Source organism: Sparus aurata, chromosome 21 (assembly GCF_900880675.1).
Source record: "Sparus aurata chromosome 21, fSpaAur1.1, whole genome shotgun sequence".
Classification (NCBI taxonomy): domain Eukaryota; kingdom Metazoa; phylum Chordata; class Actinopteri; order Spariformes; family Sparidae; genus Sparus; species Sparus aurata.
In genome coordinates this window covers 7,304,481-7,326,503 of record NC_044207.1, presented here as the reverse complement: position 1 = coordinate 7,326,503, position 22,023 = coordinate 7,304,481, and the positions used below count along the sequence as shown (strand labels likewise).

Genomic DNA, 22,023 nt, shown 5'->3' with positions numbered 1-22,023 from the left:
GTTTGCTCTCACGTCACTTCTTGTCCGATCAGCTGCCTCCTCAAACACATCAACCTTGGAGCGCGCGCGCGTGTGTGCGCGTGTGCCGATTGGGGGGGGGGATCAGGGGGGGTTGTGTGGGCGTGGTCCTCTGCGTTGCGCGTTGCTAAGCGCAAATTTGGCATATAAGCGCAAAATGAGCCGCGCTCCCATGCAGACAGCAGCGCACTGAGAGACCTGAGGAATTCAGCAGGTACCTATAGACATTTCTGATCTCTCCCTCCCTCTGTGTGTGTGTCTGCCTGTCTGAAAGAGAACCGACTGTCTGCGCTCATTCAGTGTGATGGATGGAATTAAAGGTTCATTGGATTGGATAATCGTCACTCTCCAGTAGTCCCAAGGCGCACTGGCAACTGGAATATTACACCTTGGAGATACTTTGATCAGTTTGACGGCAGTTAAAGGTAAACTCACTGTATATTACTATTCAATAAAACGCAGTGTCTTTAGAATCTGTGCCTATTTCTTTAAAATGTAAATGATTCTGATCTTTATTATGGAACTTGTTGAGCATGTTGTAGTTGTGTTAAATTATCTCACAGGAGTAATGTAGTTCTTGAAGGGATCATTACATGAAAACGTCAACCACGATAGAAATTCATCTTTATAACCTTAATTAAAACTTTGCAAGTCTCCCTGCAGTGCATGTTAGCACATACAGTACAGTGACTCACACATGTGCACTAAATCTCCTGCTCTGTAGCATAAGAAGTCAGTGAGAAGTCAGTTTACACTGGTCTCACTGTGCAGAGTGATGCAGTGACCTGCAGATGCACTCTGACTGCTCAGCCTTACTGCTAGAAGTGAAGTCCCACCATAATTACAGTATTATTAAGCAGAGACAGAAGACAGATTCAGGGTGTCTTTGGGGTTCTTTAGAAAGATGCTGTAGTGTGGGTAAACTTGCCAAGACGTTTTCATTTTGAAAAGTGTTAAATAATGTCCTCATAATGAGCTGTGCTTTGGTACAACGTCACATATTAAACAGCTGCAAACAGATGGTTCACATGTAGTGCGAGTTTACACTCTGATTGACTGAAACTCTTCCTTTTCTGCTCAAACATGCGCACTCCCTTTTGCAGACAAGAGACATTCTTCTTCATTCAGCAGCAGTATCACCCCGTCATGGAGAGGTCCCTTCCTTTACCGGGCTGGGTTAGAGCAGCAAGCTTGTTCCTGTGTTTGACCCAGACGGTCCTGGCCATGGTCCTCACCAACTCCACAAAACTCGAGTCCATCCTGGACAAGTACTCGGACAAGGATGAGGAGTGGTGGAGGGCCAGGTCTAGAGGGAAGAGGGCCATCAGCGAGGGAGACATGCACCTCATCCTGGACTTGCACAACAAGCTGCGGGGTCAGGTCCACCCTCCTGCCTCCAACATGGAGTACATGGTGAGTGCTGAGGACACAGCTGTCGGTCACATAACACTTGTATACATCTTATCATTCAACCTTAAGACTTCAACCTGAAAACAATTTTTGTAATTAAAAACAGTATTTGTATTAGTTACATGGATAAAGCTCTTTCTACAAAGTCTAAGTGCGTCCTATTAAGTGTAAGTGCTATGTCCTAGCCATCTGTTTCTTGAGACGTCTTTAAGAAACTGAAACAAGTCCAGTTGCCTACTATACAGCCCTTAGAATTACCCTGATCTGGATGACCGAGAACCTTCATCAACTCTTTTTTTGACGTTTACAGAACAGTGTTACCCGATAAGGCATTTGCCGAAAACATCAGTTAGTCTACATCCTAAAAGCCAATTTTTGCACATGTAAAATGGGATCATACTTTTTGAATAAAAATAAAATGACGACTAAATCAATGTTCACTGAGCTAAATTGAGAAGCTGCTTTTGTCTCACAGTGTGAGGTAGCTGGTCCGTGGGTTTCACATGATCATTCGATCTTGTAAAACAATCTTGCCAGGCTTTAAGCTATTCACTTCTTACCATAGTGGTTTGGACCAATCAGTGTCCTATAAGAGCTATTGTAATATTGAGTATGTAATCTTTGTTTTGGGGGTGTGTGTGTGGCTATGACTTTCTGTATTTAAGGTATTCACTGGCACATCACTGTAGTCACTGTTGTCTACTACAGTAACTCTGATGGTAACCTCCAACTGTGTCACCCAGCAGAGAAAACTGCCACCTGAGAAGGGGGTCAGATCATCTCTTACATCCCTGCCTGGCGAGAATCGAACAAACATCCCCGTGCTGGGTTTAAAAAGGTCTTCTTCTCGGCACCACATGTCTGTAACTGACCTTTGCTCAGCCACAGAAACTTGAAATAAAGTTAAACAGCTAGCTATACGAAGACAACTAAGCTAAGAAACGACAAATAACAACAGCAGGGTTAAAGGAAACGCGCTAACAGTAGCCCGCAGAAAAGATAACCTCTCAGCGCCGATGTAACCGAGCATCGTGGGTTAGCCGCACGGGGCAGGTTTAATAAAAAATAATAATAAAGAGGACATGGAGAACGTTATGTTAGTGCAGTGAGTCGTAACAAACTTCTTTTCATTTCTCTCCCACACCCCACAAACGTCAACATCTCCTGCCTTACGGCAGCTCTGAGGGGGCACAGTACTTTTTTGTGCTCTATGGTGGGGAACTTTTAAGTTATGATGTAATGATGTTACAGGGCCCATAAGTCAGTGACTGTCAGCTGTCGGGGCAGACGATTGACACTGTCGGCCAAACCCTGGAAAAGATGTGATACTCCTGACTGACTTCGGCAAGAGTCTGCGTTACCAACAGGCCCTGCCAGTAGCGCCCTCATACTGATCTGATTGGTTAAAGTTAGCCTGTGATAGACAGTAATAGACCGATGATTTGTCCAATCACCTATCGAGTGGTTTTTTTAAACAGTGTCTTAGGATGACTGTCCAGATGGTTCTGTGTAACAAACCATCAGGTGTGTCAGTTAACTTGCATCGATCCCATGGTAGAATGGAAAGTTTGACATGCTATCCAATATGCCAAATCAGGTTTGCCACTATAGTAGATAGTAAGTTTTTCTCAGGGGACACGACTTTCCTGACTCTTTCAGTGTAGTTCTGTCAGATAGAGACAGTCTAGTAGGTAACTCAAGACAGAGACATTGAAATCCGCAAGCCAAAGCCACCATCTGTTTGGGTCTAGCTCCTGCCTCCTGCTTGCCCGCCCTCACTGACCCTGGCTCACATCCAGCTTTCACCCCCGCAGTGTTGTCCTCCACTCTACCTCAACCATCCTGCCCCCCCTCGTCCCCTTCCTTCCCTGCGTCTCATTACTCTATCAGTCCATTTCTCCTCCTGCTGACTCTCTTTCTCCCAGCCTTGCTCTTTTTGCTTTCTTGATCTTCAGCCTCACAAACTTCCCCACAGGCTTTTCTTCACCCTTCTCCACTCTCTCCCCTTGGCCTCCACTCTCCCCATCCATCGCAGTTCACTCAAACCCTGGCCGAGGGACGATGTTATCTTTTATTTGATCCTCCACGCATCTCATTTTGGGTGCCGCAGCAGTGAATCTATTTCAAACATGTCGAGCCTTGCCGTTTGAAGTGCGGGCCACGGTAATGTAAATGTATGTTATGTATACTAATCCAGTGTTTCTTTAGCAAGGGATACTATTACTGATGATAATGATGTGGTAAGGCTGGGGGCTGATGAAGGTAGTATTTGGTTTTCAGATTGCAGGATTTAGAGTCCAAAGGGGTTGCACTTTCATTGCAGTCTGACTTCTTAATTCCATGCAAAAGCCATTCAGCAAATGCCTTTAAAGCACTGTTGCGTCCGTTAATCTAAAGCACGTCAATTCCTGCCCAGCAGACTTTTCTGGGAAAAAGAAACCTCTGTACAGGTTCCCATAATCACAACACTTTTCTATACAGTAGGTTGAATTACAACCATTGACGTGGAGAATTTTGGATACTTTGAATTCCAAAAGCAAAGGATGGCTTCTTGTTTTCTTCCTCAATATTTTTTTGAGCTACCTCGAGCATTGACCCTAAATCTACCGCTGTAAGACTGCCCATCTTGCACTTAGCTCTGTAGCAGAGGTGGTCCTGGCAGATGGCTGGAAACAGCCCTGTATTTTGGGAACTTAATGCTCTTTGGAATGCAAAATGAGATTGGTAGTTGTTACCATGACCTTTCTCCAAAGACTGGCGGGCAGTCCATGTTCCTCTCTGCTGGATAATTGAGGGTGAAGAATAACAAAGTACATGGAGAGAATAATGAACTGTCAGGGATCATCAGTATCTGCTGTGGATCTGCTGGTATTATTTAAAGAGACATGCGAAGCTGATACAAGACAAGCGACAGAAACACACTGATAATCCGTTAGAAATAGTCTCTGTTGTTTGAGATTATGATTATTATGATCTTTCAGGGTAAAACATATGAGATGTTAAACATAGCACCAAACAACAATTTTTGATATACATCGATGGCGTCCTGAACAGAGAATGATGTCACACTTACTTTCTGTGTGTTGTAATCTAATCTTCTATCACCCTTTTTTTTTTTTTTTTGGTAGTCAGGCCAACTGGGCATGCATGTTAGTGCGTGTGAGTCACAACCTGTATCCCCAACTTGCGTTTTCAACATGACGTTTTCATATTACATTAAAAAAGTATGCTAAATATGGTTCGGAAGACGTTTAAAGCCATAGATACTGTTACGTTTGTTTTGGATAATGTATGGGGCTTTCTGCACTGGTTCACCTTCATGCGGAAGCCAATCAGAGAGGAGATGGCACAATTCTACAAGCTCAATCGGCCAAAAAGCCTCACACAAGGGCCAACTCGTGCCGACTGTGTGGGACACACCGCAACAACCAGGGCCACAGAAGCCCAATGACAGGCCTGACACTGGTGTGCCCGGCTTGTCGGGGCCCTCAAAGGTAACTTTGGTGCCTGGCTTTCGGATTTTGACAACCAGGAAATGAGACTTAACAATCAGCTAGCTTACTCCAAAATTGCCTCTTGCAATAATATGCGCATGCGGCTCGAATATCTATGAAAACAAAGCTCAAAGAAGCTTGGATTACAAAACACCCTGCAGGAGTGTGACATTATTTATTTGCTCAGGATGCCAACACTCCACCGTAACTTTACATTGCAAATACTTGTTTGCTGCTATGTAAATGCTTCGAAATCTCATATAGTTAAGCTTTAACTCAAGTTCAAAAAAGATAAAATCACCAACACTTGAATAATAAGAAGACTACCTAACAAAGAAATACAGTATCACTCGGGAACCACGTGAGGAGGTTAGAGCAGAAAAATCTCCTCAGTGCTGGCTGGTATCTCAGCCACAGCTGGATTGTGGCCAAAGAAGCAAAGAGTCAAAATATCCCTTCTCCAATCAGGCCTAAACAGAAACCAGCACCACAGTGAATTGGCAACAGTGTGCACAGTGTGTTAGCCTTTGCAGACATATGGAACACATTATGGCGGTCAATCAGAGTAGTTTCAACTCCACACTTAAGCATTATCCCGTTAGTTATGACGTTATAACTGTGGGCCAACGGCAGAGCATACTGCACCTATTCTTCTACCTCCCCAACAACGTTAATTATTACCCAGTACATTAACTTTGGCACAACATTTCAATTGTTCAGATCTATGGTATTATTCCCTGCTTCGTCCACAACAACAAGTGTGTGAGTGGTTTTCAGGTATTTTGAGTTAAATTGAGTTTGTCGAGGTTTTACAGTAAAGATGGCATCAAGCCTCCAGACAGAGGCTCCCTATTTCTTTTTTCTTTTCTTTTTTTCTTTATCAGCTTTTTCTCTCTCAGCTTGTTTTATGAAACCAAAACTTACTGGAAACAAGCTATGAAACAACCACATTGAATAGTAGCACAAAGCTGCAAGTCGGTGTGGTGGTGGTGATACTTCTCTGTTTCCCCTCTCTCTCATGTATGTGTCTGTGTGTAAGAGTGGGAATGTGTGTGTTTAATAGGAGAGGCCTAGTTTTGACTATACTGTGTTAAATTTACGAGAGGCATGCGCACAGGCAGCCACTGTGCTTTAAAGTAGAGAGCAGGTTCATCTTTCAGGCTCACCTTGCCTCGAGCATGTAAGGTTTCTTTCTGAGTAGTTTGGAATTTATGGTAGTTTAGTTACCTCCAAGAGCATGAGGGGATACGTGAAAAATGTAATGTGTATCAATTAAAGCCGCAACTACAGTAAGTGGCCACTTAGCCCCCTTCATGCACGAGGGTGATCCAGAGTAGAGTTCCAGGTCTGCAAACATCTGTTGGAGGCAAAGCTGCTCTGGACTCATTGAGTTTAACCTGGAGCCCAAGAGAAAACTCTAATAGGCTATTACCTATTACTTAACCAAATGCTTTAGCTGCCAGCTGAAAAAAGTATTAGCTCCTTGCCGTGGCTGACCACCACAGGTGACCTTCTGAGTTGATCTTTCCAGAGACAATTAACTTTTTAACCAAGAACTGGTGTGTGTGTGTGTGTGTGTGTGTGTGTGTGTGTGTGTGTGTGTGTGTGTGTGTGTGTGTGTGTGTGTCTGTGTGTGCTCCCCAGGTATGGGATTACGAGTTAGAGAGGAGCGCGGAGCACTGGGCATATTCCTGCCGATGGGAACATGGACCGAGCCACATGTTGACGCAGATAGGCCAAAACCTTGGAGCGCACTGGGGCAGGTGTGTATGTGCAGTGAAGTGGTGGGAACTTGTTACGGGGTAAACATAAGACTGGGAAAGTTGTGGAATTCTCTCCATTTTTTGAAACAGGTTTCTCTAAAGTATAATACGACATGGGCTCGGAAACACTTCACAGAACCGTCGGCATTCTGGTTTTATTTACATTTGACACAGCCCAAGTTATAGTTGTACATATACAGTGTGTAGACATTAGCAACAAATTAGGTTAATTTAGAGATATGAATGTATTCAATATATTTATTCTTAATGTTTGTTTGTTTTGTTTGTTTTTTTGGTGATCAAATTAAAGGATACAGTATAATATCTCTGCTCTGACTTCAGGGACCGCCCCCCTACCTACCATGTCCAGGCCTGGTATGATGAGGTGAGGTACTACAGCTATCCATACTCCCAGGAGTGTAACCCTCACTGCCCATTCAGATGTTCAGGACCTGTTTGTACTCACTACACTCAGGTAAGGCCCTTTCCTTATCCATGTCTTAAAGGGTTAAAGTCTGCATTGTATCATATAAGGATCTTTTTTTCTAAGAGCTTTTTTTAAAATGGAACATTTGAAATGTTATGGAATGGTACTCTCACAGGTGTTTATAGTCAGTCTGGCTGATTAGACCTGTATAAAGGGACCCAATAGTAAAACACCTGTGTGTATGTATGGTGTTAATTGGCATTGTGGATATGTGAGTTATTTCCTCTATCAGATCAGTTTGATAAAAACAAAGGTAATCCAGGTAACAACAGTTTTAAATTATTGTCACTCTGTCAAATCATGCTGTGCTGCACGCTGCCTTTTGAAAGCTTCAAGCCAACAAATCTACCACTGAATGCTTTACTTTGTGTGTGTGTGTGTGTGTGTGTGTGTGTGTGTGTGTGTGTGTGTGTGTGTGTGTGTCTGTGTCATTTTCAGTTGGTTTGGGCGACCAGCAATCGTATCGGCTGTGCCATCAACGTGTGTTACAACATGAACGTGTGGGGAATGATCTGGGCTAAAGCTGTCTATCTGGTCTGCAACTACTCTCCACCGTATGTTTATGCTTGTTTCCATGTGATATTTCATATAATACAACTCAAAGGTAAAATCTCAGAATCAGTTATTTTGTATATGTTGATAATTGTGTGTTTTTGAAAAGAGGCAAACCAGACAAAGTACAAGACATGATCACACACCAGAGTCTGTTTACAGATGTACTACAGCCTGTGTGGGAGAAATTGTATAAAGCCTTTTGTTGCTTGGGGGGGAACTGTGTGAATGTCCTCAAGTGATGAGTCAGCCACAGTTGGAGCTGAAGAGAAAGTTTGAAAATCAGATAAATCTGGGTCAGGGTTTTGTCTTGGTAACACTGGTGCAGAGACCTGCCAACAATGAATGCAGTGACACAAACATGATAATGGAAGTACTGTAACAACACTCAAATAAGCTACAGTGTCTGCACAAACCTTAAACATTATTTATTTTAAAACTTTTTTTTTTTTGTCTTTTTAAACCTGACACAATCCATCTCATAAATGTTTATTTTTTTCAGGGGTAACTGGTGGGGTCATGCTCCATACAAATATGGAGCTCCCTGTTCTGCCTGTCCAGCTAGCTACGGTGGAGGCTGCAGGGACAATCTCTGCTACAAAGGTGGGTTTGGAACAGAATTGGGGTTTTCTGTCATGTTTTATCTCCTGTCATACATTTCTAACTGCACAAAGTGGTCAAATCTGTTTAAAAAAATAGTTCCCAACATTCCTCCACACCATGGCATAATGTATTTTCCCTCTCTCTCCTGCCATGATTTTGTAATTGCAATATTGTTTTTTATGCCCACTGAGGAAGTATGACTTTTATCATTGTTGGAAGATTATGACATATAGTGAAACAATACAGTGACAGTTTGATATCCATGTTTGCAGATGGGGGTGTTGACAGGCGTCCTGCTCCTGAGCTTGAGGAGACTAACTACATCGAACCCGAACCCGAACCAGTAAGGGACAGGGAGCCCCAACCCAGGGCCCAGACACCAAATCCCTCGCCCAATGACAACCTGGAGAGGAACCAGGTTGTCAGCACAGAGCAGATGTGTAAGGACTGCTCCAATTTCTAGAGTATACTTTAGTGCTATTATTAAAATCAGGTTATGAAAAGCGTGTGTTTGTTTGTGTTTTTAGGCCAACAGGTCGACTGTGAGACTAAGCTGAGAGACCGGTGCAAGGGAACGACCTGTAACAGGTAAATGCTAAAGAATAGGGCAATAAAAGATTCATGTCATATATATAAAATGTTTTGGGACAATTTGACGCAAAAACATTGTATTATACCTATGTCAGGACAATGTAGACAAATTCACATGGCAAGCATTTTCCTCTGATGTCACAATCAAGGTGCACTGTAAAATGTGACCAAGTGACTTTACTTGAAAAGTAAAGTAGATTATTAATTTGAAGTTAAAACATATATTGTTGTTGCATATATATTATGTTTCATTTTAAAGGCACTGGTGCCATGATGTTGTTCACTTTACTACTGTTTCTATCCACAGATATGAATGTCCACCTGGCTGCCTTGACAGCCCTGGAAAAGTAGTTGGGACTGGATATTATGACATGGTAATTGATCACCAATAATTGTTATTTATTTATTTATTTATTTTATTGTATGGTATAATTTATTTAAAAATTCTGAAGTAATGAGGGCATAGAGCATAGACTCTAGTTACCACCAGAGAAAATGTAATTGTAAAAGGAACTTTTATCTGGCTTGACATCATTTCAGTTTAAACAGATGCCTCTATATGACCTACATAGGCAAACAAGACCATCAACAGGAAGACTTGTTATTTCTGTATAGTTATTAGAGCTGTTTTATAATTGGATAAGTCATAACATTCGAACAAATGTTTTCATCATGGAGTGCTGAGGATGAATTAAAGAGTATGGTGGCGTGGCACTAAAACAATGTTTACTTTGTTTCACCATCGTCATATTACTGTTATTAATCTCACAAAGCCAAGAATATAAGCAATCCCCATGCATCCTGCAAACAGAAAAAAATCCTTTAAATAAGATTTAAGGGTGTCTTTCACTTGCTTAAAAAACAAATGCATGCACTAGCCAGATCAAGTTCTTTAGACACAAGGTGTTGGTGCTCATACAGCTTTTGTCCACAGGGGGCGCCACAATCAACAAAAAAATAATGTTCCTCGCAGCTTCTTTAACTTGTCTCGGTGTTGTACTGCAGCAATCCAGTGTGTGTGGAGCCGCGTTACACTCTGGTGTCATCGACAATGATGGAGGATGGCTGGATGTGACCAGACTGGGCAGAAAACAACAATTCACTAAGTCATACAAGAATGGTATTCAGTCACTTGGGTATGAATCAGTCTGTATTATTTAGTTTCGTTTAGTTTTGAGTGTTGAGTTTGATACAGAATCAAACTCAGCCTTGTTGGTCTGCTATGTACACATAGAAGGAATACAAGTAACACCACAGTTACACCAAAGCTGCACAAAGTAGGTGAAGAAATAAGTTGTATATATAAAGCGAAAAATAATGACCAACATCATAAAAGGTCTATTGTTCCTGTGTATTTACGTATATGATGTTGTAAATAATCTATTATTGTAGATGTATTTTGTCTCTACATATAGGGGCTGTTCATGGTGCATGGCTATGTAGACAACAAAAAAACACAACTTCATTCAATTTTTTTTTAATTCACAGGAAAAACAGGAGTGCAAATTCTTACAAAGTAGAGTCAGTGCCTGGTAAGGAACATGCAGTTTGTCTGTTTTTTACTTTTAGGATACTTAAACAGTAACATGTTGTTTGTGTAGAGCAACACATTTTTTCTTTGTGTATCTTTTTTCTCTCCCAGTTAAAGCAGTCAGATGTGATACCACCGTTGCACTTTTCTGCCCTTTCAAGAAACCTGTTCGACACTGTCCCAGGTAACACTGCTTTGAATGGAGTCACGATGGACAGCTGGAGCTTTAGTGTAGAGTAAAATCATCTCACTGTTTGAGTTAAACCTCAACGATTTGAACCACTGTCATTCTAAGTCATAGAAGATTTGGCATGTGACCTTCTAAATTCAAAGTAATGTAGCAACACTAGCCTACAGCCAGAGCAAGCCAAAACACTATTAGATACCCTCCTCACCTTTCCACACTGTCAATGATGGAAAATTGATATTTAGATTATTATTTGCTGTCTGTATACTTTTTCTTGTATTTACAATCTTACAACCGTTGGCTCTTTAATTCTACCTAAACAGTTTTAGCCAAACCATGAAATTATTTCAGCCTCTTGGCCTCTGAGACAACAAGAACATTCTGGAGTTCTAGTATATAAAGTGAAATATTCAGTGACCTAAATCTTTCTCCGGCTTTTTCTTCAGGTTGTACTGTCCCAGGAACTGTCTACATGACAGTCAAACCCGAGTCATTGGGACAAAATACTACGCTGATGTAAGTTCTTGCACCATAAACATGTCATTGATTCCATTGGAAAATATTGACCCTTTTCACATCAGACACTTTATCTTAACCAGTATAGCTAGTAAAATACAGGCCTACTTACATTTAGGTGCTCAAGTAGGCCATACCATCAATGCTGCGTGCACAGTAACTGAGATTTTAAACAATCTCATTAGCCACCATGGACCATTTTCACGGCAGAAATTCTGACTTGTTATGGCGCTATAACTAATAATGTTAATTATGTCTCTGTTCATACTAGTGAGCCAGCATGCATTATGCCAGGACCATAGATTGAAGTATAGAAAAATAGATTTTAGCCTTTATTAAGATTGTTATAAAGACCTTTGCCTATTCAGCTGCAGCATTTCAAAATTTCTGCTGTTAAAAGGGTTCTTACTTCTTTACAAAAATGGTTTGGGGATTCAACTTGTATTTGCACCATTATGCTTAAACACATATGATATAACAACCCATTTTCAAAAAGACATCATCTTCATCTGTTTATCATGTCACGGCTAGGGTTAGATACCATTCATATTTGAACCCATACTGGTACCTTGTATTTAGGAAACAGTACAGAACATCACCGTCTTTCATAAACTGGGCCTCATTTTTATAGTTTAGACATACTAAACAAATCTCACATACTGTTTTATCAAACTAACTGATATGTTGATGAGGGTTTTCAAATGCAGTCAGTGGCCAAAAAAGACAAGTTATGTCCTTTATTGACTTTTTGAACTAATTAATTGCCTGAATATGTTGGTGAAGTTGTGGATCCCTCACTTGATGTTTCTTTGTCAGTGGAGGCTTCAGCTTCTTTGATGCAGGTATTGCTAACATTGGCTGCTACTGCTGCAGGGTGACTGGCTTCCATGCTATCAAACAGCTTTTAGATGTTGCCCTGAACAGCTTTGCATTTTTCATCATCAAGATAAGTGTTGTCTGCCTCTAGTTTTGAAAAGTGTAACCATACTTTCGGCTCTCAATTGCCCTGTCTCACTCTGACTTTAACACAGGAGATTCTTCCTAGGATTTCAAGTTAACAATGTTAACACGAAATTGGCCTGTTTTTTTTTTTCTTCCAGAAATCCAGTATCTGCCGAGCAGCTATTCATGCTGGAGTGATCCAGAATGAGTCAGGAGGCTACCTCGATGTGATGCCTGTGGACAAAAGGAACCAGTACAGTGGCAGCTACCAGAATGGCATCACCTCAGAGAGGTATGGTTAAAAGAACAAAGACTGCTTATATGATAAAAACATATATACATATATATCTACTAGGCTAATTTCTCGAATGTCAGATACTGGAGCTATTAAGTGAACAAATAATTTTTTTTTTATTGATATGCATTTTCTTTGATATCAAGTTGGACTTTGGTTTCAGTTCAAATTCTAATCGTATCTATTACCTCAGTGTGATGAGCAAAGTTCTGTGACTAGTCAATATTAAAATACATCTGTGTACTTGCTGTAAGAAACAGCACATACAACGCAGTATCACATTTCTGTTCTCTCCCTGCTCTTTCACCTCCAGTCTGCTGAACCCAACAAGTGGAAAAGCCTTCAGAGTGTTTGCAGTCATCTGAAAAACCCCTCTCAAAGGACCATCAAACATGGCCACTTCACATCCAGAAAACCCACTCACTGTCATCTTACAACCTGCAATTACATTCATTCCTACAGTACATATTTCAACTTTACAGCCTCTTGCATTAAAAGTGCAACATGACTTAACTGCTGGCATCCCCTCAAAGTGTGGTCATGAGTAAATCAGTGTCCATTAATAGCTGAGTGAACTATGTTTGGTCGACTAAGATAGTGGATTTCTTTTGCCTTACGTCTTCTCTAAATTTCTAGAGCTGACCGTAATAATCACATTGGGCTGCCATGCATCTTTTGCTGACATGACATCATGTTTTTCAGTAATTAAAGTTGAATATTCACCACAAGATTAAGCAGCACTCCAAATGCCTCCCACATTTTCAGACCTTGAACGTTAAGATGTGACATCAGTGGTTTTCCCAAAGCATTATGCATCAGCTCTACTCAGAGTTACACCTGGTAAGTAATAGAGCAGCCAGATGCAGAGTCCTAAAATATATGTCTTTTGTGGGAACAAGATTGTCACTTTTTAGTCCAACCATTTGTGCTGAAATACATTCCCATGGCATTTGTTGCCCATCACACTTGCCAAAACGTTACCTTAGATATTCTGTGGAGGACCAAACTAGACGTCGAAATTATGAAGTAAGGTTACAAAAACCTTGATAACATTTATTGAAAAACTTTATAACAGAATGAAATAAATAAATAATAAGAGTTATGGATGAGGATACTTTTCTAAACTGATACACTGTTGACAAAATTGCAAATAAGGTAGATTACGACACTTTATGTTGTGAATTTAAACAGGAAATGAATTTAGACACTACAAACTAAAATTCTTTTTGGACTGAATAAGGGCTACCTTTGGGTTCATTATCCAGTTCTAAACATTACATCCATGATGCCTTCTAAACTTATTCTATTTAAATAGAATGATCCAAAACCTTGATGATACATTTTTGGAATTAGATCTAGGAGTTCTAACAGAGAACTTGTAAATAAACTGGTAGTCCACCATTTTTGTTTGAGGCTCATGATCATCATTAGACAAAAAAAATAAAAAAAAATTGGCATGCACAAATGGAGGTCATAACTTCATAGTTCCCAAATGTTGTGTTTTATATGTCCACATGGATACACATAAACCACAGTTCAGGAATCTAAGGTGTTTTTAAAAATACCCTTTTGCATGATCTTTTGCTAAATATGCCTGTGGCCTTAGATTCTGGTCCCGGTGATTTTAGTTTTGTAAAGGCTAACTAACCTACAAATTATTAAAATTATGAATGTAGTAGTATTATTTCTGGTATTCTATATTATGCATGCCATTTTTTTTTTATTTATTTTTTTTACATCTTTACTTACTCTTACATCTGATTTGGCCCTCCATAAGATATTTCTTTGAATAACAATTGCAATATAGCAACAATGCAGGTAGCCAAGACAGATTGTATATTTTTGTACATAATGTTGTAAATAATACTGAACACTATGCTAAGAAATGCTTGCTACTGTTGCCTTTTTCATTTACATTTCTAACACCTTGCCAGCCATATGAAGTCAAACAAAAAATAAGCAGTAGATGCTCAACCGATTCTGTGTGCAAAACTTATATTCGTCATTCAAGCTTAATTTTTTTATAAAAGGACCAATTTTGCATTATTAGTATATTCATATGTTTGTAAATATCCTGTATGTAACATATTGTATTATTTTATGCTGCATTTCCCAGCTTTTGTTTATAGATTTATATAAATGGACCCTGGCTGGCCAGGAATGTGCATGGCAAACTTATAATTAAAATACTTGGAGATAAAATGAAAAACTGTTGTTTGTGTCATTTCTCATTGTATTAGATTTAACATTACTTTTACATTTACATTTAGGGCATTTAGCAGATGCTTTTGTCCAAAGTAACTCACAATAAGTACATTTGTCACAGGAAAGAAGCCACCTCATATCACCATCGATAAAGTAAAAAAGACAAAATAGAAACAACAGTAAAAATAGAAACAATTATCAAAGAGACACTGTTATTAAATCAGTAAATCATACTCTCTTGTTCAGGATTATGCTCTGATGAGATACTAAACTGAAGTTCCAGGCTTGAATCTGCTCCTCCGTTCATTACACTTGTTGACATATGGTTGAGTGCCCACACTATTTTAATATCGGTCCCTACAAGCATCAAGATAGCCCGAGAAATGTTTGCATTAACATTTCAACACATCTCACAGCCAGCTGTGGATCAAACAATCTTTCTAGAAAGCTGTGGGTGCTTCCAGGAACTGTGGGGAACGCAGAGGAAGAGAAAACTGCTTGTTTCAGGTCCAGGCAGGAGATCTTATCCATCAGTTGGCTTCACATGCTTCAAGTCAGGGGCAAAATAGTTGTCAGTCCAGGCAAAACAGTAGATGTCATTACAGTTTACCAAATAACTGAACACATAAGCCACTCACATCCTGTCAATCCAACATGAGATCAAATTTATATTAATGCTATAGCCAAATGCCTCAAATAATATCTCTCAGTTCCAAAGTGCTGATTTTGGAATCAAGATCCACAACATTTTGCATTCTAAGAATAAAAAAGTCTGAAGAAGAGAAGAAGAAGAAGAAGAAGGTCTCATCTTTCATTTGTCACCTCATTTCGGATCAATCAATACAGTACTTCAAGGCACATTACCACACTTGTATGTATTCCTTCAGTGCTCTCATTTTTCAGTTCAGACCCGGTGAAGAGAGTTAACTGATGCTAAAGTGCTCAGGGCTACTGGCTCTGCCAGCTCCTGCACAGAGACCAACATTGTGTTCTGTTGATCTCAATCTCTCAACTTCCCAGGATGCATTTCCGTTTCTTCATCTGGATGGGGCACAGATGTGGTCAGACGTCAGCTGAAAAGTCAGTCACCCGTTAAACCCCATGAAGAATCACACACACTAATAGAGGACATCAACAACAACATGCTGGCTGTTATTTTGCAAAACTTTTTTAAAAAGTTGATAGAGTTTGTCAGATCCTGAAAAGCAGATCATATAACCAAAGGAAGGCTGTTTTTTTTATCTTAATATTCTACCAATTTTACCCTTGACCATATACTACAAGTTACTAAATTGTAAACATTTTACTGAGAGTTGGGTTTTGGTGTGGTGGAACATTATCTGAAACAGCATTAAAGCCAAAGGTCCCAAAAATGTCATGAAAAAAAAAAAAACAAGTGAGAAAGGTCAATAATGGTCAGGAAAGGCTAAACTTGCCTAATGGATCTGAAGTGGACATGACCCTTCCCCCTGAATGTGTATCACATAATGAGACTATGAACCAAGATTAAATATAATAACTGGGTTTGGGCCAGGTCTCCTGGAGAAAGAAAGCAAGCATCGCAGTGCTGTCAAAATTCACAGGAGCATGTTGCAGAGGCGGCCACTGGCACAGGATAACTGTGAACTGCTCTGCTCAGTTGGCCAGCCTGTCAGTCAGAAAACAGCCATTCAGCCATCATGTCAGTTAATTAGAGGCTTATCCAAGAGTTCATTACATGCATGCAGCACTTCACTAGCATAAAATTCAGTTTGTACAAGTGACTCTGTCAGTTGGACAAATAGCCACCCACTAAGCAGTACATCGCAGCAGAAGAGCATATTTTTTAGTTAGTTAGTCAACCAGGCTGACAATCTGGCTAAGGTTTTACAATAGTGTTCTTCTAACAGCAGTTTGACAGTGTAGGAAATAAATCTGTTTGTTTCCTTTCTGAGCGTTAGAAGACAGGGTCAATACCACTCTGAGTGTTATGTCTGTCGATCTAGGCAAAAACATTTAGAATGTTATTCACTTAATGTTTAGTCATGTTCAGGGACTTCCTTCCTCAATCTCTACCCTTTCCTGGAAGTTATAGAAAAAGGCTACCAAATGATATTGTTGACCATGACTAAAATGACAAATATCATTGGGTTTGAACATTGTTGGAAACATTTGGGATAATTAAGTACACACTTTAACAAAATGTAAGAACAAACGTTTTCCAGGCTTTTTAATGCAGAAAGTTTAGTTTATATTGCCATGAAATACAAGTTTATGTATATTTTTAAATGAAGCTGGCGTCAGGTGACAGTCAGCTTAGCTTAGCATTTTTCACTTCTAGCCTTGCCTTGTCCAAAGTTAGAAAAAGGATGCACTCTGCCTTCCATAAGAGTAAGCATAAATTCCAAAAGTCGAACACAGGTTCATGTTGTTTTTACTTTTGGTCAATCCCATTCAATGAGCAATATGTTCGTTACGTAACAAAAGGAGTCATTTTCATAGGCTGGCCTCCTCTGCGCGATGATAGGAGATTTCCAAGAGGGGGTTGTCCATCCCCGAGGCGAAGTTCGGTGTGTCCAGCGATGAGATAGCAGTGTTTCGCAATGTCGTCGCTCAGAGTTACACGCGCAAATTGCTCTGTTGTTGGTTGTAAAAATCAACATCAGTGCCTATTTTCTGTCCCAGCTACAGAACAAAAGAAGTTTGAAGTGAGTATAATGTTAATAATATTACGATAGAGCTTGGCTGTCACAGTAAAAAGTCTGGAAACATGTGCAGACTGGAGACAGAGATGATGCGGATGGGTTTGGGGCAATACATTTCAAATACAGTGTTGTTGGACCTCTGACAGCTGTGTGAAATTGATGAAAAACAGTATAATATGGGACCTTTTATTTGTCTTTTCACAATCACGTCTGGTCTGATTCAAACATATCCTCAATTTACCGATTAAGATGTGAAAATATTCTAGCTCTGAGTGCCATTTTCGCCTGACTCTCTATCACTTCTCTACTGCTGCACGCTCCTTCTGTCCTTGGCTATGGTGTCTTGTCGTCCCTAAAGTCACAGGCTTGGTTGGAATCATTATATATCATGTCTGTAATGTATCCCTCCTAACTGACCTCTGGCCTGGATCCATGTAAAACTTAAGTCCAGACTGCCTGCATGGCAATAACCTACTACAGGCTTTGTGTATCTGTTTTGTATTTGTAATTTGGCACATCAGATTCCATATAATCACTGGAAAATCTTTATCACGGACAATTTTGCACTAGCTTTGAGCATGAATGTTCATTCTTAATCTTTGGAAAATATGTATTTCTTTTATTGTGGGAAATCATGCCCTACTAACAACAGCTTTGCAGCGAACGATGGTGAAGTGGATAATAAAAGCTAACACAACACACACATTGAAAAGCGGTCTCAAACGATGTAGAAACACAGAGGAGAAGGCAGTAGTCAAAGGGGCCCAGGTGCACTGCTAGGAATTCTGGGCCCCCTGAGAAGAAAGAAAACTTGGCACTTTGACCTTGATGTGTTGAACGTAGCACAGTGTAACCTGGCATCTTTGAGTGCGCCCTCTCAGCGTTCGAGGACATACTCTCCCTTCTGTGAGCCACACTTCTCAGCAAGCCACTGCATACATCGAATGCTTCAGTACCTCTGCATCAGCGCCAAAGCCTTCAAAGTGTGCACTCTCAGACCAAACTAAACTGAATCACCCTACTTTCTGGTTCTATATTTTGCACGTAAAGTCATAACTGTCATCTCATGATTCTTTAAATAATGCTAGTTACAGGCCTTGAACACTTAATCCATAACATTTAGCTGTAAGGGAAAGTATGAGTCTTTTCATAGCAAATGAATAAATAGTCATGGCTGGTATTTGTGTAAGTCTAACAACACACTCCTGTGTTGCCAGTTTTAGCAATAAAACCTTTTTGATTGTGTATGTTGGTCAGTCAAATACAGAAACGTCAAATGGACATAGCAATTATGAGGGTTTTTGAGATATGTTTGAAATTTACACACAGCTGGCTATGCCTGACACACACCGGTGTGCATGTGTGTGTGTTTTTGTGTGTGTGTGTGTTTTCAAGTATGAATACACCTCCGTGGATGAATGTGTAGTTCTGCGTGTGTCCTGAATTCGTAGCAGTGAGACACTTTCTAAATATGACTCATGCAGTCACTCTCATGCTTTATAGCCTGCTCCTCAGGCGGTTAACTCCTGGGCGGACACACACCGTGCATGTGGGCTAACAATCACTGCGGACAGGATGAGAAGTACTCTGTGTGTGTGTGTGTGTGTGTGTGTGTGTGTGTGTGTGTGTTTGCGTGTGTGAGCTGGTGTTTGAGTGTGTGGTTGCACTTCCTTCTCTCAGCCCTGCACTACTCATGGATTTAGACATTGTTATTATTTTAACATAGTTAGCAGCTGCGTTTTGGGGGCGAAACACGGCAATTACCTCCCCATTGCTGGGTTTTCTGATGGTTGAGGTGTATTTATAACTGTGGGCTGTTTCACTCCACTTTCTCATGACACAACACAGGTCTGGAAGCTCGTCAAAGTCACAAAATCATATCTTTGTGTCAGCGCATTTGCCCACATAGGATCATCTGGTGAACAGTAACTTGTTCTATTTGGGTGAATTAATCAATAAAGGGATGAGCTTAATAAACTACAAATTGCTTGTTTACTCTAAAATAAAGACATTTTAAGATCAAAATGTGATAACTGTTTATGCCAGCAATTCACAAATGTAGGTTAACTCTACAAGCAGCTTATTACAACCTGTATTTATATATATATGCAGGGACCTCTAGTGGCCGTAGTAATTGTTATGGCAGCAAAGGAGGAGGTCAAGTGAACAAGTATAAGGTGTGACAGGCAGTAGGGGGTAGATTGGGGTCAATGGTTGGGTAAAACAAAGACATGACTTTTATGTAGGAGACTGCTGTTCCTGTCCTACGTGGAAAGTGTCAACAGTAACTCGTTGATATCGTTATGTTAGGATACATTCAGCACATAACGTCACTTGAGTTATGTATGTAACTTAAGTTACATGTAACAGAAGCTTGCTTATTTTATCCCAAACCTAAACACATTTTCCAAACACCTAACCAAGTTGTTTTCTTGCCAAAACCTAACCAAACTGCAGCAGTAAATGAAGTTACAGTACGCCTGTTTCTGGTAACCTGCAACGGTCAAACTGTTTTGGGAACAGTGATATATGTTGTTTTGTGAGTAACAAGCGATCAATCTATTCAGTCTTCTGTGTATGAGGATTTTACTCCTATTGTCATTACGAAATGTGACTGTAAAATGTCATTAGTATCTTACAGTCATGATTTCAGCAAGTCAGACCTGCCAGTGGCTCTGCTACACGCTAACTTTAGCGTGCTAACCACCTTATTTTGGTTTTAAACTTTACTTGATTGTGGTAATTTAACAATCTGCACCACATTTCATGGCAAGTTCCTATGAGGATTTACTTAAAAGATGTCAACCTGCTGGTGGGGCTAGAAGAAAAAGACAGGGTGTCACCACAGTCAGTAGGGTACACCATTTGGGAACCATGAATTTCAGTCGAAAATGTCATGTCAATCCAGCCTGTAAATATTAAGCCATATTATTGCTATTAGTATAAGCCAGATAACCTGAATGTGCTGATAGCACTACAGAAAAATGCAAAGAATCACCAAAGTCATTAAGATTTATCCTCTGGGGACTATGAATAGCCATCAGTTCAATTCAATAGGCTTTATTGTCTTTACATTTTACATGTGCTGCCTAAGCGTTAATAACAATTAGTTTGTTTTTTGTTTTTTTACAATCATGTTACAACCCATCTATTTATTTGTCCAGTTCTCTGGCCCTCAACTTTGCAGCATTAAAAATGCAGCAGCCCAAATTCTTACCAGAACCACTGCATTTGAACAAACATGACAAATCTGGACTAACTGAATATAAAACTTTTGATTGATTTGCATCTCCTCAGATCAGGTTGCAGGAGGGCAAGATGAGAGATCTCATTTTCCCAGAGGTGTGTAAGAAATCTATTGATGGCAGAACATTCTAACATAAAAATCATTAAATCACTGCAGTCCATGAGAGAGGCACGCTTAAGATGCATCCTGCCTAAAAAACCTTATGTGACTTAAAGGTATTCGTTTTTATTCCTGATTGGTAGATTGCATGATTTTGGAATAAGATTGTTTTTATATATTTTCAGTGTTCTCATTTGTTTAAGAGGACTGAAGCACCTACTTACTTACTTAAGTTAAATGAGGGTTTTTTTATTTTTGCACCTACAGGTTGCACTTGAAGGAAACAGGATCACTGCCAGAGCTCTGCCCACTCTGCTGGAAAGTGAGTGGGTGATGACAGGTGACAGAAATATATCCGAGACAGATATCTCACTCAGCCGTACTGTTTCTAAACTCCCTTAACAAACAGTGCCGTTGGACTGTGTACAGTAACTTCTCTGAGTTTAACGCAGGTAATCAGCACATCTTAAACTTTGCCTTCTGCTCGGCATCTCTCTGACCTGTTAAAACTACAACTGCCTTGGTCTCTAAATCTGCCCTCCTCCACAAAACTAGATGTATTTACCCACCAGGCTGTGATTCAATTTTGTTGTAATTTCCTTTGACACTTACGTAATAGTGTCCAACTGTGCAGACCAAATACAGATGGAATAAGCTTTAGACAGATGGAGCTGTGAAAGGTTTTCCTTTCATTTTTAGTCATACTGGTGCTTGTTAATTTAAACAGAACTTTTTGATCGATACACTTTATGCTCTACTCTCCTCATTTCTCATTTTCTGACAGACTTCCTCTGCCTTCCTATTCCGGTATGCCCCTATCCATCTATCTACACCTCTGAAGGGTTTAATACAAGACGAGTGGTCTGTCGTGTCTGTGCCATTTCCAGGAGCCCACATAAAGATCATGATTTGGGCCTTTTGCAGATTGTACGAAAAGAGCAAACAAAAGCAAAATTTGAGGACTTATTTTTTGCAGCTTGAAAGCATTTTGAGGCCGGTGATTTTTGGCCTCACCAGGGCTCCACACCTCCTACCCACCAAACACACTCACACACACATACTGATCCCAAACTCAAATTATGGGCTTGGCTTTCCCTCTCCTCCTGTTTTGTTGGTAGCCCACATGCAGACCTTCAGTGCCAGCAGAGTGTGGCAGAGGGTCACTGTTTCCCACAGTCCCACAAGATTCACAGACTTTCTTCTTAGCCCCCGATCCTCCGCTGTTGGTCCCCACCGCCATAGAATCCCCATCAAAATTTTCCGCTTGTACCAAAAATAGTTGTCTGACTGCTGGCCACGCTCGCCTGGTGCCCTCCTGTCGCTTACGGCAGTCTGAGCACACACGCTGACAACAAGACTATGTTCACCTTAATAGTTGTGAAATTCATTCATTTGTTGT

The 22,023-nt window shown here is 40.3% G+C and overlaps 1 protein-coding gene across 1 annotated transcript; it reads left to right on the top strand.

The window, feature by feature from the left end:
• Positions 1 to 114: 114 nt before the first annotated feature.
• LOC115572016 (cysteine-rich secretory protein LCCL domain-containing 1-like) lies at positions 115 to 14,598 on the top strand. Its single transcript, XM_030401758.1, has 15 exons — positions 115 to 443; positions 1,122 to 1,431; positions 6,567 to 6,685; positions 7,028 to 7,160; positions 7,611 to 7,726; positions 8,227 to 8,327; positions 8,600 to 8,767; positions 8,855 to 8,915; positions 9,226 to 9,292; positions 9,924 to 10,054; positions 10,407 to 10,450; positions 10,561 to 10,633; positions 11,083 to 11,152; positions 12,253 to 12,386; positions 12,703 to 14,598. Exons 2-15 carry the CDS (start codon positions 1,165 to 1,167, stop codon positions 12,752 to 12,754), a joined length of 1,536 nt encoding a protein of 511 aa, XP_030257618.1. The 5' UTR covers positions 115 to 443; positions 1,122 to 1,164; the 3' UTR covers positions 12,755 to 14,598.
• The last annotated feature ends 7,425 nt before the right edge of the window (positions 14,599 to 22,023 follow it).

Bases quoted from the DNA above. Each gene is read 5' to 3' on its own strand.
- LOC115572016 (XM_030401758.1), top strand. From the start codon at position 1,165: ATGGAGAGGTCCCTTCCTTTACCGGGCTGGGTTAGAGCAGCAAGCTTG. The intron at 7,161-7,610 runs GTAAGGCCCTTT...TGTCATTTTCAG, and splicing joins TTTGTACTCACTACACTCAG to TTGGTTTGGGCGACCAGCAA. The intron at 8,768-8,854 runs GTAAGGACTGCT...TTGTGTTTTTAG, and splicing joins TGTCAGCACAGAGCAGATGT to GCCAACAGGTCGACTGTGAG.